The sequence below is a fragment of the Mesocricetus auratus genome, unplaced genomic scaffold, assembly GCF_017639785.1.
Source record: "Mesocricetus auratus isolate SY011 unplaced genomic scaffold, BCM_Maur_2.0 Super-Scaffold_100676, whole genome shotgun sequence".
Taxonomy (NCBI): domain Eukaryota; kingdom Metazoa; phylum Chordata; class Mammalia; order Rodentia; family Cricetidae; genus Mesocricetus; species Mesocricetus auratus.
The window spans coordinates 99,610,375-99,626,587 of NW_024429266.1; the positions used below are offsets into that span (position 1 = coordinate 99,610,375).

General features: G+C 41.6%; 1 protein-coding gene across 1 annotated transcript; it reads right to left on the bottom strand.

Moving 5' to 3' along the window:
• Nucleotides 1-347: 347 nt before the first annotated feature.
• Nucleotides 348-3,177, bottom strand: LOC121136769 (protein fem-1 homolog B-like). The gene is given in 3 exon segments (XM_040737931.1): nt 348-1,753; nt 2,208-2,783; nt 2,786-3,177. Coding segments are annotated over 3 exon segments (1,878 nt in total). The 5' UTR covers nt 2,904-3,177; the 3' UTR covers nt 348-569.
• Nucleotides 3,178-16,213: the final 13,036 nt, after the last annotated feature.

A 16,213-nucleotide genomic window follows, 5' to 3' on the forward strand; every position in this document is an offset into this window, starting at 1 on the left:
TTATTTCCATGAATTCAACTTTCCATCAATAACTGCACATAATTTCCAGATTATTAATCAGTAGCTAAGTGTTTTGAGTCCTCCTGGTGTAAAATGTGCTGTACCACTCTGCACGCACAGTGAGAGTGAGAACCATCCACGCAGGGCACGAGCATCTCCCATTGCTCTCAGTCTTCCTTTTTAGTTCATTTTCTTCATGAAATCCTCAAAACTGCTGCACAGATGACATGCTGACACCAGCTTAACAGAAATACTTTTGTAGGCAGCTGTTTAGAACATCAATTTTAAATCACAAATGCCCCCATTACACAAAATATCTTACATTCTTCCCTTTAAAAAAAAGAAACAAAGAAATGTCCCAACACCTTCCAGTTACACCTCAACAGTGCTGCTTCTGTTTAGTGTGCTGAAATCAATACATGAGACCAGAGCCAAACGGAACCAAGGACGGAGGGGCTGAAAGGGCAGTGGAAAGGAAAGGACAATTTATGAACACATACTTCTATTGTCTGTGATTAAAGTCCTTTACTTTTTAGCACCACATTCAACGATTTTACACATCCAGTCACTTAATGAAATCCAACAAACTCTTCAAGAGTCCGGGGGATCTGGTCTTGGTAGTTAATGTCATTAGCCCGAACTGCTCGGGCAGCCAGGCACTTGAGGCTCATCTTCATCTGAGTTTTGAGTAGTATCTCAGACACCCCAGTCATACTTTTGTCTAGTGGAGTCTTATTCTGCTTGTTTGTCATGTCAGTGTGTGCGCCGGCCTCCACAAGGCTGATGATGATGGAGTGCAAGGTCAGAAAGTCACTGATGGGCCTGTTGTACTGGACGATAATGTGGAGGGCACTGTTCCCTTCATTGTCCACGGCATTCACCTCAGCACCACAGTCCAGCAGGAGCTTCGTGACCAGTGCGTTGGGAAAGCTGCAGATGTCATTGGTGTGGAAATCATCAACTGGTGTGTTTGAGTTGACAGCCAAGTGTAGCAAGGTGAAACCTTCCCGCGTTCTGGGGTCCAGGTGAATCAGGTTGTAGATCTGCTTGTTAATTCTGCACTGGTCTTCTTTGCTACACTGTGTCTTGGTGGAGATGCACACCAGGTACAGAAAAGTATAGAGGTTACACTCGTAGTTGTCCATGGCACTATGGACATCAGCATCGGAGATATTTTTAACTCTGTTCATGCTCTGCTCTATTTCCAAAACACTGCATCTCAGAACACATTCTATGTCTGGGGCCTTCACAGCTTCATTGAGGTGTATCATCTGTGAGAAGACTTGAGCAAATCGAAGCAGATCCTTGTGGGTGTTTCTATTACCTTTCTGCCTGAGGTGCAGTGCGTGAAGCCACAACTTGATGCGCTGCTCGAACTCCATGTTATCAGCATAGACAGCCCCTCTGTAAATGATAGGGTGGGAAACATCAATGTTGTCAGCACCTAAAATCCGTTCCCTTACTATAAGGCCCTCCATGTGAAGAGCATCTCTGTCTTGCCGAATGGATTCCAGTTCCTGGGGGTTCCTACACTACTCAGTTCTGTTCCCATATGCATGGATGGGTGGGAGAACCTCTTTTTCAAGAATGTTGTCACCATCTTGAAACCTCTCCAACATGGCTAAATATAAATAGTGGTATGTCTTCATGATGTCATAGTTCTCACGGTCATTTGCAAAGGAGGCACCCAAAAGCTCCAAGGCTTCAATCCGACTTCTGCGGTCACAATCGGCATGAGAGAGCAAGAGTTCAACTGAAAGACCCCCTCCCGACATAGCCCACCAGGAACTGTCTGAGTTCACGCTAAGGTCGAGGGCCCCTGGCGCCTCGAGGGCTTGACAAACAGGATATTAGTGGTCGGCCATCCGAAACTGGGGAGTTAAAACTGGGGAGTTTCCCATCCACAATGTGTCCGAGATGAAAGCTAAGTCAGCCACCTGCGACTTCCTTGTATTCAAGCCAGGTGGCCCCAGTCTAACCTCTCGCCTCATTAAAATTGACCAATGGAAATCCTGTGACCATGCATCCGCTTCTGCTTTTCGCTATATAAAGCATCCCCGTTCCCCATCTGGGCGCGCTTGGTTCCCGAGACCAAGACGCCCGGGTACCCGTATGTGTGATCAATAAAACCTCTTGCTGATTGCATCCATACGTGTGGCCTCGCTGATCCTTGGGGGGGTCTCTCAGATTGAAAGTATCCCAGGTACAGGGGTCTTTCACAACAACATCAGCTTTACAGCTTTCAGCAGCTACTTTCAACGGTGTCATCCCATGGCCGTTCACCACTATCGCAGCTCGCCATTTTATCAGCTCTTTCACAATGTCAATGTGACCAGCCTTGGCTGCAAAGTGCAATGCTGTGGTTCCACAGTGTGCTTTAGCACTGGGATCAGCGCGCTGCTCTAAAAGGTATCTGACCACATCAGTGTGCCCCTTATATGCTGCGATCATTAGGCAGGTGTTGTCATACTTGCTGGCAATGCTGATATTGGCATTATTTTCGACCAAATATTTCACAATGTCCAGTCTGCCATCAAAGCATGCTGCCCGCAATGGGGTTGAGTTAGTGACTGTGGTGTGGTTCACATTGGCTCCATGACTAACAAGTAGTTTAACAACCTCAAAATGTCCAGCTCCTGCAGCACACCAAAGAGCAGTGGCACCATCAATGACATACCCGTCGAAGCGGACAGTGCCAGTCTGCTGGGTCTGCACACGGTAGTGTTCTAACAGCAAGCGCACCACCTTGGCGTGCCCATTGCGGGCTGCGATGATGAGGGGTGACTGACATAGCCCAGCAGGTAGCGGATATCGCTTTCCGACCGGTTAAGGAGCAAGGCAGCCAGTGTGAGCACCTTGCCCTCGCTGGCCGCCTTGTACACGGAGCCAGCCAGGCCCTCCATGGCCGCCGCCAACTCCAACACCCGTTTGGTCGCCACCGCTGCTGCTGCCTTGCGCCCCCGGAGGCCGCGTCCGCCAGCACTTCAGACCCGGGCCCTCACAGCCCATTCAACAGGGCGCCGCCGCCGCCGCCGCGCCCAGGCAGCAGCGCGACCCAGCGAGCGCGGAGACGCAGAGGTGGCCGAGCGCCGCCGGGGGCACAACTGTGACCCGGCCCGGGCGACGAGGAGGACGGTCAGGGCCGCCCCCGAGGCCCCAGGCACCGGCCCTGGGCCGAGGAGACAGGGTTTCTCTGTATTGTTTGGGGGCTATCGGTCCAGCCCGGCCTCGAACTCACAGAGATCTACCTCTGCCTCTGCCTCCCGAGTGCTGGGATTAAAGGCGTGCGCCACCACCGCCCAGCGGAATACAGGTTTTCAATGTATGACCTGAGGATTCTCTGGATTTCCTCAATTTCCATTGTTATATCCACCTTTTCGTTCCTGATTTTGTTAACTTGCATGTTCTTTTTCTGCCTTTTGGTTAATTTGGATAAAGGTTTATCTATCTTGTTGCTTTTCTGGAAAAAACCACTGTTTCATTGATTCTTTGTATTGTTTTCTTTGTTTTGACTTTATTGATTTCAGCCCTCAATTTGATTATTTCCTGGCATCTACTCCTCCAGGGTGAGTTTGCTTCCTTTTGTTCTAGAGCTTTCAGTTGTGCTGTTAATTCTCTAGTGTGTCTATTCTCCAGTTTCTTCATATGAGCAATTAGTGCTATGAGCTTTCCTCTTAGTACTGCTTTCAAAGTGTCCCATAAGTTTGCGTATGTTGTATCTTCATTTTCATTGAATTCTTGGAAGTCTTTAATTTCTTTCTTTATTTCTTCCTTGACCCAGGAAAAGTCCAAATGTGTGTTGTTCAATTTCCATGAGTTTATAGGGTTTCTGCAATTTGTGTTGTTGTTGAATTCTAACGTTAAAGTATGGTGGTCTGGCAAGATATAGGGTGTCATTTCAATTTTTTTGTACTTGTTGAGGTTTGCTATGTTATCAAGTATGTGGTCGATTTTAGAGAAGGTTCCATGTGGCACTGAGAAGAAGGTATATTATTTTGTGTTTGGATGGAATGTTCTATAGATGTCTGTTAAACCCAGTTGGGTCATAACTTCTGTTAGTTCCTTTGTTTCTTTGTTAATTTTTCTGTCTGGTGGTCCTGTCTACTGGTGAGAGTGGGATGTTGAAGTCTCCCACTTATAAGTGTGTGAGGTTTTATGTGTGGTTTGAGTTTTAGTAATGTCTTTTTTATGAATGTGGGTGCCTTTGTATTTGGGGCATAGATGTTCAGAATTAAGACTTCATCCTGATGGATTTTCTGTGATGAATATGAAATGACCTTCATCTCTTTTGATTGATTCTAGTTTGAAGTCTAATTTGTTAGATACTAGGATACTTATAGCAGTTTGTTTGTTGGATCCATTTGATTGGAAAATCTTATTCCAACCCTTTACTCTGAGGTAATGTCTGTTTTTGCAGTTGAGGTGTGTTCTTGTATGCAGCAGAAGGATGGATTATGTCTTCATATCCATTCTGTTAGCCTGTGTCTTTTTATAGGCAACCTAAGACCATTAGTATTGAGGGAGATTAAGGACCATGGAGTGATAATTCTTGTTTATTTTTGTTTTGTTGGTGATGGTGTTACTTTTTGTGGATTTACCCCGCTTTTTCTTTTGGCTTTAGGTAAATTTGGATTATCTATTGCCTATGTTTTTGTGAGTATAGTTACCTTCCTTAGGTTGAAGTTTTCTTTCCAGTACTTTCTGTAGGGCTGGATTAATGGATATGTATTGTTTAAATCTGGTGTTGTCATGGAATATCTTGTTTACTCCATCTATAGTGACTGAAACATTTGCTGGGTATCCTAGTCTTGGTTGGCATCCATGGTCTCTTAGTGTTGGTAGAATATATATTCAGGACCTTCTGGCTTTCAGAGTTTCCATGGAGAAGTCAGGTATGATTCTGATAAGTTTGCCTTTATATGTTACTTGGCTTTTTTCCTTTGCTGCTCTTAATATTCTTTCTTTATTCTGTATATTTGGGGTTTTTACTATTATGTGGTGAGGGAACTTCCTTTTGTGGTCCACTCTTTTTGGTGTTCTGTAGGCTTCTTGTATTTTCATTGGCATGTCTTTCTTTAGGTTGGGAAAGTTTTCTACTATGATTTTGTTGAATATGTTTTCTTCACCTTTGAGCTGAGTTTCTTCACCTTCTTCTATACCTATTATTCTTAGATTTGGCCTTTTCACCGTGTCCCATATTTCCTGGATATTTTGTGTTAGGAATTTGTTGGACTTAAGATTTTCTTTGGTTGATGAATCTATTTCTCCTAGTGAATCTTCAACGCCTGAAATTCTCTCTTCTAATGCCTGTATTCTGTTGGTTATGCTTGCATCTGTAGTTCCTGATTATTTACTCACCTTTTCTAATTCAGACTGTGTTTTTATTGTCTCTATTTCATATTTCAAACCTTGCACTGTTTGAATTGTTTCTTGTAATTTTTGGTTTGTCTTTTCTTCCATTTCTTTAAAGTATTTTCTTATTTCTTCTTTTAGGATCTCTATCATTTTCATGAAGTTGGTTTTAAGGTTGTTCTTTTCTGTTTCATCTGTGTTGTGATGTTCAGAACCTACTGGTGTCCAGTCTCTAGACTCTGGTGACATAATATTGGTTTTTCTGTCATTGAATTTGGTCTTGTATTGTTGTCTTCCCATCCCTTCTTTCAGTGGGTATAGGTTGGGTCTCTTCCTTTCCTGGTGTGTAAGGTTCCAAGGTTCTCTTCCAGTGGGTGCAAGCAGGTCCAATTCACTGAAGGGTATCACAGTGGGTGCAGATATGTCTGAGGCATTCCTTCTCCCCGTGGGTGGGAGCTCTGCCCTCTGCACTCTGCCTTCTGCCCTAAGTGGGCATGGGAGTAGACTGACTCTCTCAGCATGCTCCTGATCACTTGGTCATCTGGGGGACAGTGGAGCTTGCTGCAGTCCCCAGTCCAGGAGATCCTGGAGAGAGAGAGCAGAAGGAAGTTGGGACCAGGATGGGGGCCTAGAGCTCACCTTTGCCCTCTGCCCTAAGTGAGAACTGGAGTAGGCTGGACTCTAAGACTCTTGAGAGACATGAAAGTCTTCACACTGGAGAGAAGCTCTATGATTGTAAGCACTGTGGAAAAGAATTCACATGCTACGGTCATTTGATCACTCATGGAAGAATTCATACTGGAGAAAAGCCTTATGCATGCAAGTACTGTGGCAAAGCTTTCAGTGCCTCCAGTAATCATAACAAACATAAATGGAGTCACACTGGAGAAAAGCCTTATGCTTGTAAGCATTGTGGCAAAGCTCTCAGGGACTCCTGTGATTGTAACAGACATTAAATAAAGCATACTTGAGAAAAGCCTTATCCATGTCATCGTTGTGGAAAAATCTTCAACATTTATACTTGTCCTAACTTGCATGAAAAAAATCCCAATGGAGAGAAACCCTTTGTATATAAAATGTGGGAAACTGTTCATTCAGTCTAGTAACCTTAACAGGCATGAAACAGTTCACTCAAAAGGCAGGCCTTATGCATGGAAGCATTTGGAAAACCTTTACCTGCTCTGCTGATCATAACAGACATGAAACAGTTGACAGTAGTCAGTAGGCTAGTGCTTGGTAGCATTGTGGGAAAGCCTTCACTAGTTATACTTGTCTCTAGAGTAATTAAAACATTCGCAATGGAGAGAAACCCTTTGCAGACATTTAGGAATCTGTTTCTTTGTTCTTGCCATTTTACCAAGCATAATAGATCTCACACTGGTGAGAAGTCTTATCAGTTTCAGCATGGTGGAAAGCCTTGACCACTTCCAGTTTCTGTAACCCTCATGTAAGAATTTGCACTGACAAGAAGCCCAGTGCATGCATGCATTTAAGTGTTGTTCAAAATCCTTTCCCAGTTGCTGCTGCCATGATGGTCTCAAGAATTCACCCCAGAGAGAGTCCTTACATGTGTAACTATGTGACAAATCCTTTAGCAGCTATAGGTACCATTATACTCAATTTTCCCCACTGGTGAAAGCCTTTGTGTTTGGAATAAATGTGGGAAAATATTCAAAGTGTTTAGAATGAATAAAATTTAAACTGTCAATTTTAGCATTGTGTTTCCAAATCTCTGCATTTCTTATTTTACTTAAATCCATAATGATCTCACAGTGAAAACTACAGTGTGTGGAACTCTTACCAGTATTATCTGTGTGACAGTGCATTGGTTAAATTACTTCTTTTGTGAGGCATGAAAGAAGAATGTGATTGTACAATGAGATGCATCAGCTAGCAATGGTTTATTGCCAGAAACCATGATTATCTCCATTGCCTGACTGGATCTTACATGGTGGCAATAGAGAACCTATTCCTGAAAGCAGTCTTAGGATAATCCCTTGCACATTTTAAAATGAATACACACACAGGAATACCAATGAGTAGACTAGAATATGATCAGAAGAGTAGACTTAATGAACAAGTACGATATTTTAATGTGGAAAAATTTGGAGAAGTGTAATTTTATCTCAATATTTTAGTGTATTAAAGATGTAAACCCCTTTTGGTATGTGCAATGATCATGATTTTTCTTCTATTTTTACTTATTTGTTGCAACTAGGGCTAGGGCAGTGACTTTGAAAACAACTGTAGTCATGGTCCACTTGGAAATGGTCCCATAGGCTATTTGAAACTTGGTTTGAATTGGTGGAATGGTTTGAGGATGATTAGCAGGTATGGCCTGTGGTGAATATCTGTCACTCTAGGCAAGCTTAAAAATTCAAAAAAAAAAAAACACAGATCCCCCTAGTGTATTCTCTCTGTCTCCTGATTATAGATTATCATGTGAGTCCTTTGCTGTTCCTGCCACCATGTCTTCACCCCACCATCACTGACTGGAAAGTTCTGTATCTTCAATAGAACACTTCCTTTAAGAAGATGCTTTATATAGTCGTGATTTGTCACAGATATTCAAAAGAAACTAAGATAACTGCCTTGCAACTTTCAGAAGAACCAAATCCAGTCAAAAGAAGTTTTCATTTCAAATCTGTGAAAAAGTTGGTTGTCGTTTTAAAAAGAGATAATACTTTTGGGGGGGGAAGAGATTGTCTCAGGGTTCTCTATGCAACATCTCTCTGTCTTGGAACTATCTCTGTAGACCATAATGGCCTCAAACTCAAAGAGTTTGCCTGCCTCTGCCTCCCAAGTGCTGGGATCAAAGGTGTGTGGCAGAGGCTGGGTGCTCCAGCACCACCCCATGAAACCTTGTAATCTAAAAATCCCACTCATCCCCTCTATCCTGTCTTGCATGATCTCAGTGGCCTATTAGATGCAGACTGCAACTGCACAGACAGTACCAAGTGGTGAGTTACCAGCCCCACAGCTGGATAGCCCAGTATCTAGGCCCTGGGGCAAAACCCTGGGTCCTCTCACCCACCTCAGCCACACAGGCAGGGTAGCTGGCAGACCTGTAGGCAGGCTGCTCCAGTACTACCCCCATCAGATCCTGTAATCAACAAATCCCACTGTGTCCCCCAAACTGCCTGAGACAGAGACTTGGACTATACAGAGTGGACCAAGAGGTGAGTGTCAAGACCCCCAGCTGGACAGTCCAGTCTCTAGGCACTGAGGCAAGACCTTGGCCCCGTTACCAACCTAGTTCAGCCACTCCCCAGGGCAGTGGGCAAGCCTCCTCTAGGCAGACTGCTCCAGCAACATCCATCAGACCCTGTAATTTACAAGTTCCACTCTGCCCCCGAAGCCACACACCCACTGTGAACTTAGAGGCTCTCTGACACAGAGACTGTGACTGCACAGAGAGGACCAAGAGATAGCAACTTCAAAAATCAGTTGAAGAGAGGATCCCTGAGACACAGACACCTAATGAAAGTATTGAACCAAGAGCCTGCACCAGTTAGAGGAAGAGATGGGTAGGCACCAATGCAAGAATACATTCAACAACCTAAAGACCAACATGCAATACTAGAACCTAGAGGTCCTACAGCAGGGCGACCTGAACATCCTAAGCCAGAAGAAGCAAAAGAAAATTACCTTAAGTATAACTTCATGAAGATGATAGAGACACTTAAATAAGAAATGACAAATTCCCTTAAAGAAGCAGAGGAAAATATAAAAAAATTGAAAGAAATCAAATCTCTCAAAGCCTAGAAAAACCAAAAAAAAAGTGAAGCAGTTGAAAGAGTTCATGACTTGAAAATTGAAATGGAGGCAACAAGGAAATACAAACCAAGGGAAGTCTGGGTGGAAAATCTAGGTAAACAAACAGGAAATACAGATGCAAGCACAATCAACAGAATATAGAAGATGGAAGAGAGACTCTCAGAAGTTGAAGATACAATAGAGGAAATAAATTCATTGGTCAAAGAAAATGCTAAATTCACGAAATTATTAAAACAAAACATCCAGGAAATCTGGGACACCATGAAGAGACCAAGCCTAAGAATAATAGGCATAGAAGAAGTCCAGCTCAAAAGCACAGAAAATATATTCAACAAAATCATAGAAGAAAACTTTCACAACCCAAAGAAGGAGATGCCTATAAAGGTACAAGAAGCTTACAGAATGCCAAGTAGATAAAAAAGTCACCTTGACATATAATAATCAAATATTAAACCTACAGAATTAAGAGACAACATTAAGAGCTGCAAAGGCAAAATGCCAAGTAACATATAATGGTAGACCTACCAGAATTACACCCTACTTCTCAATGGAAACTCTAAAACCCAGAATGTCCTGGACAGATGTGCTGTAGACATAAAGAGTAACATATAATGGTAGACCTATCAGAATTACACCCCATTTCTCAATGGAAACTCTGAAACCCAGAATGTCCTGGAAAGATGTGCTGCAGACACAAAGAGACCAGGCATAGATGGAGAAAGGATTATATTCCATGACAAAACCAGATTTAAGCAATACCTATCCATAAATCTAGCCTTACAGAAAGTACTAGGAGGAAAACTCCAGCCTGAGGTAGTTAGCTACACCCATGAAAACACAAACAACAGATAATCCCAAACAATAAAACCCCAGAGAAAGGAAACACAAACAATACTATTGAAAAATAACTGGAATTAACAGTCACTGGTCATTAATATGCCTTATTATCAATGGACTCAATTCACCTATAAAAGAAATGGGCCTACAGAGTGGATGGGAAAAATGGATCCATTCTTCTGCTGCACACAAGAAACACACCTCAATCATAAAGACAGACATTACCTCAGAGTAAAGGGTTGGAAAATATTTTCTAATCAAATGGACCTAAGAAACAAGTGGGTGTAGCTATCCTAACATCTAACAACATAGACTTCAAACTAAAATCATCCAAAAGAGATGAAGAAGGTCACTTCATACTCAGCAAAGGAAAAATCCTTCAAGGTAAGTCTCAATTGTGAACATCTATGCCCAAATCCAAGAGCAGTTACATATGTAAAAGTAACATTGCTAAAGATTAAATCATACATAAAACTATACACACAAATAGTAGAAGACTTCAACCCCCCGACTCTCATTAACACACAGGTCTGCAAGACAGAGAAATATGAGAACTAACAGATGTCATGACTCAAATGGACTTAACAGACGTCAATAGAACATTCTACCCACAAACAAAGAATATACTTCATCATAGCACCTCATGGTATGTTTTCTAAATTTGACCACATACTCACAAAGCAAACTTAAACAGATATGAAAAAATTGGAATAACTCCCCTTATCTTATCAGATCACCATGGCTTAAAGATAGAATTCAACAAAAACACAAATTGCAGAAAGCCTGCAAACTCATGGCAATTGAACAATGCTCAATTTAATCACCACTGGGTTAAGGAAGAAATAAAGAAATTAAAGACTTCCTAGAATTCAAATAAAATGAAAGCACAACACACCCAAACCTATGAAATAGTATAAAAGTTGTATTAAGATGAAAGTTCATAGCACTAAGTGCCTAACATAAAGAAAGCAGAGAAATCTCACACAAGCAACTTAACAACACACCTGAAAGCTCTAGAACTAATAGAAGCAGACTGCCTGGTAGGAGAACATGCCAAGAAATAATCTGCTTGGGCAGTCTGTGAGGCCGCTGGCAGTGGCACCAGGACTTACCCTAATACTTGAACTGGCGTTTTAGAGCCCATGTTCTTTGGAGGGATACATTGCTCAGCCTAGAAATAGGATTAGGGCCTTGTTCCTGCCTCAGTGAGGTATGCCAACCTTTGTTGGCTCCCCATGGGAAGCCTTACCCTATCTGAGGAGTCAGTGGGGTAGGGTGGAGGGAAGATGGGGAAAGCAGGAGGAGGGGAGGGAGTGGGAACTAGAATTGGTATGTAAAATGAGAAAAGATTGTTTAAATTTTTTTAAATCATGTAAAAAAGAAGGCATTTTCCACCACCACCTGAGAAGATAAAAGTTTTGAAACTTTTCAAGTACTTGAGCCTTTTGTCAGAAATAAATTAAATCCTGTCTGGAAGTTATTCCCAAAATTTTAGAAACAAACAGTTTGGAAGTAGTGCATTCAAATTTTAGCATTCATATTACTGGTTATTTCTATACAGGAAGTTTTCCTTTGTATTTTGTTTTTATTAGGAAGGAAAGATATTGTTTCTCTAGTTACTCCAGGTTATCTTCTCACATCTCAAATTTTGGAGGTCAGAATCACAGGACAGTAGTTTTTCTATCTAAGTTTGGGTTGTCACACTTTATTTCTATTAATTCCTTGTGCCAACCCCTTTGTTGATTGAAATTTTCTGTGTTCCTGGATAGTTTTCAATTGGTAATTAGGGAGAGGGTAAAGAAGGTAATAGCTGGAAGTGACTGATAATGTGGGAAATTGTGAGAAGAATGGAGACTTCTAATTGGGGATGAAATGAGGACAGTCTGTTTAGGAGAGGGAGGAGGAACAAATATCAAAGTTGTTAATGTTTTAGAATTGGTTATTTTATAAATACTAACAGTTTTATATTATGTATATAGTGCTTAATATATAATACCTATTAAAATATGCAATTTATTTTAACAATGACATTATATGTAATGCAGTTGTTAATATAAGATTATATACACACTCATAGGTACATATATATTCATGTATACTGATGTGTCTATATTAAATGATACAAGTCACTTGGCTTGACAGTCCCTAACCTCAAGAGACTGACATTAATAAAAAATACCACTACTAGGTATGTAAAATATCCATTTCAGTTGCTCATGATAGTCTATGTAATCCCCCCAAGTAACTTATGCTATTACTGTTTCTTTTAGTCAGTCATCTCTGCTATGTTAAACGTAAGTTGTATTGACTGGAAACTTTTTCAATTTGGATGCAGGAATGGAAAGGTTTTGCTGGATCTAACCCTACAACTACCTTCATTTAGTCTAACTCTCATAGTAATAGATACAGTACCAAGAGAGAGAATTAGTCAATAGCCCTCCACAACTGTGACGTCTATGTTGGGTTTGCTTGAGAATGGACCCCATAGACTCCCATATTTGAATGCTTAGTTGCCAGTTGGCTTAACTGTCAGGAAGTATTAGAAGATGTGGTTAGTACAGAGGATTCGTCACGGGTTGCTTGAGGCTTCAGTGCTGACACTGTTCCAAGTCAGCTCTTTCACTGCCTCCGACTTCAGATCATGATGCCCCTTGCTATGCTTGCCTGCCTGCTGCCATGTTACCCATAATTATAATCATGGCTTTAACACCTGGAACTGTGAGTGTCCAGAAATATTTGCTTTCATAAGTTGTTTTGGTTATGGAGTCTCATCACACCAATTGGAAAGCAAATAAGAAAACCATGAACCTAAATAGTGAACAACATGGCAAGATATCAATACAGGTTTAGCAGTTTCATCCATGTCTTTTGGCAACCAGTGACTGCATAATTAGACTTAAGGCCTGCTCAACAGGAGGAAAACCACGCCAATGAATCAGAATCAATGAATCGGGATAGTGAGATCATAGATTTTAAAGAATCTACTACTGCTACTTTAGTAGGCCGGAATAATTCCTGCATTTTAAATTTTATATTAACATTTTTATTTATAGCCACAAAAGTATATCCAATGCCTTTCTTTAGATAATATCTTTGGAGAAATCAGACAATTCCAGTCAACCACATTTATTCTTACTATAGAGATTAACTGATTTATCTACAATCAATGCCTACAGCAGAGTCTCAGGGAGTACCCTGTAAAGTATCATTATTATAAGAACCAGACTAGCAGGATATCTGGTATAACAAAAAAACAACACATATAATACATCAACAATAGAGTTGCAGAAACAAGAACAATGGCAATACTAACAGACAGGTACATAGATCTCATGAGATACCACTTCTAGAAAAAGAAATATAAACTATTATTGAGAGAAGGAGAACTAGTATACCCAAGGTACAAGTTCTCTAATTTATTATCCAATACAGCATGGTAAAACCAAACAAGAAAAAGAGTGCTCCATTATTTTGTATAATATATATGAATATATTATATGTGTGTAACAATTATAACGAAAATTGTGCCATCTATTCTAGAAGGTGTTAGGAGTACATAGGATAGGTTAGAGGGAGGAAATGGAAGGGGAAGTATGATTGCTATTCAATTAGATTTTTATTTTTTATTTTATTATTTTAATTTAAAATAGCTTGCTTCACATGTCAATCCAAGTTCCCTCTCCCTCCCCACCTCCCGCAACTCCCCACCATCCCCCCCCCCCAGCCTCCCAACCTAGCCCCACTTTCTTCCACATAGGGGATATTTAGAGTCTGTTATTTCACTCAGGGCAGGGTCCAGGCATCCACTTAGAGTCCAGGCTGAGAGAGCATCCCTCTTTGTGTTATGGACACATGAAGTCCCTTTGTATGCCAGGGATAAGCTGATCCACTGCCCAGGGCCCCATAAGTTACCCAGGCCTCCTCACTGACTCTCACATTCAGGGGGTCTGGGTCAGTCCCATGCTGGCCTACCAGCTGTCTGTCTGGGGTCCAAGAGCTCTCTCCCCCTGTTCAGATCAGCTGTCTCTGCTGGTTTTGCCAGCCCATTATTTGCCAGTTGGCTCATCGCTCCTCTCTCCCTGTCACTGGGTTCCTTGGGTTCAGTTCAGTACTTAACTGTGTTTGCCTCTGCTTTCATCAGTCACTGGAGGAAGGCTCCAGGCTGGTTATAGACATCAAGTTCATTATCAGGAATGGGCATTCGAGGTGGTCTCTCCACTATTGCTTAGCTTGCCAATTGGTGTCATCCCTTTAGATCACTAGAGGTCACACTGGTGCCTGATCTGTCTTCTAACCTATGATTCCCTCTTACCCCTATCCTACCCCCCAGTCAACCTTCCTGTTCCCCCATGACCTACTCTCTCTTCCTCTTCTCCCCCTCTCTTCTTCCCAGCTCCCCCTCCCCCACCCCTCACCGTGTTCCCCATCTGTTCAGGGGATCTTGCCTCAATCCTCTTCTCTTGGGTAGCATGCATATCTCTTAGGTTCTTTCCTGTTTCCCAGACTCTCTGTCAGTGGAACTACAGACTGGCACTATCCTGATCCATGTCTAAAATCCATGTATGAGTGAATACATACCATGTTTGTCTTTTTGTGACTGGGTTACCTCACTCAGGATGGTTTCTTCTAGTGCTATCCATTTACCTGAGAATTTCAAGATTCCATTGTTTTTTCCTGCTGAGTAATACTCTATTGGTTAATGTACCACATTTTCTCTATCCACTCTTCAGTTGAGGGTCATCTGAGTTGCTTCCAAGTTCTGGCTATTACAAATAATGCTGCTATGAACATAGTTGAGCAGATACCCTTGTTGTATGAATTTGCATCTTTTGGATATATGACTAAGAGTGGAATTGCTGGGTCTTGTGGTAGATCAATTCCCATTTTCCTGAAGAATCTCCATACTGATTTCCAAAGTGGCTGTAGGAGTTGGCACTCCCACCAGCAGTGGAGGAGTTTTCCCCTCTCTCCACATCCTCTCCAGCAAAAATTGTCTTTGGTGGTTTTTTTTTTTGTTTTTTGTTTTTTTTTTAGCCATTCTGACAAGAGTAAGATGGTATCTCAAAGTTGTTTTGATTTGCATTTCCCTGATGGCTAAGGATGTTGAGCACTTTCTCTTGGCCATTTTAGTCTCCCCTATTGAGAATTCTCTATTTAGTTCTGTACCCACCTTTTAATTGGATCCTTTGGTGTTTTAGAGACTTGCTTCTTGAGATCTTTGTAAATATTGGAGATTAGCCCTCTGTCAGATGTGAGGTTAGTGAATATTTTTTCCCATTCTGTGGACTGCCTTTTTGTCTTGTTGACCGTGTCCTTTGCTTTACAGACGCTTAGTTTCAGGAGGTCCCATTTGTTAATTGTCGATCTGAGTGTCTGTGCCACTGGTGTTATGTTCAGGAAGTGGTCTCCTGTAGCAACTTGTTGAGTGTCTCCCACTTTCTCTTCTAAGAGTTTCAGTGTGGTTGGATTTATGTTGAGGTCTTTGATCCATTTGTGATGGGGGAAGTCCTGTGTATATGTCAATAAAGCACTGTTGGCCAATAGGGGACCAAGATAGGTGGGACTAGGAGTTGAGGAGTAAGCTGGGAAGGAAAAACACAGGGAGTCAAGAAGTGACTGCCATAGGGATAAGAGAAATACTTAGATTAACAATTATGGGATAAATACTTAAGTCAGAGATAGCCAGTAAGAAACAAGCAAGGCCAGCAGCTTCATAATTAATATAGCCTCCTGTGTGTTTGTTTGGGACTGATGCGGCTCTGGAACCAGGCTGGTGGGAAGGCTTCCCATTACACATTTGAACTTAAGTTTTTTACAAGGTGACACACATGGATCTATCTACAGTCTTCTGCATGCCAATATCCAGTTATGCCAGCACCATTTGTTGAAGATGCTTTCTTTTTTTCATTGTATAGTTTTAGCTTCTTTGTCAAAAATCAAGTGTTCATAGGTGTGTGGGTTAAAATTAGGGTCTTCAATTTGGTTCCATTGGTCTACCTGCCTATTTTTATGCCAATACCAAGCTGTTTTCAGGACTATAGCTCTATAATAGAGCTTGAAGTCAGGTATGGTGATGCCTCCTGAAGTTCCTTTATTGTATAGATAGGGTTGTTTTGGCTATCCTGGACCTTTTGTTTTTCTATATAAAGTTGATTATTATTCTTTCCAGGTCTGGGAAGAATTGTGCTGGAATTTTGATAGGGATTGCATTGAATCTGTAGACTGCTTTTGGCAAGATTGCCATTTT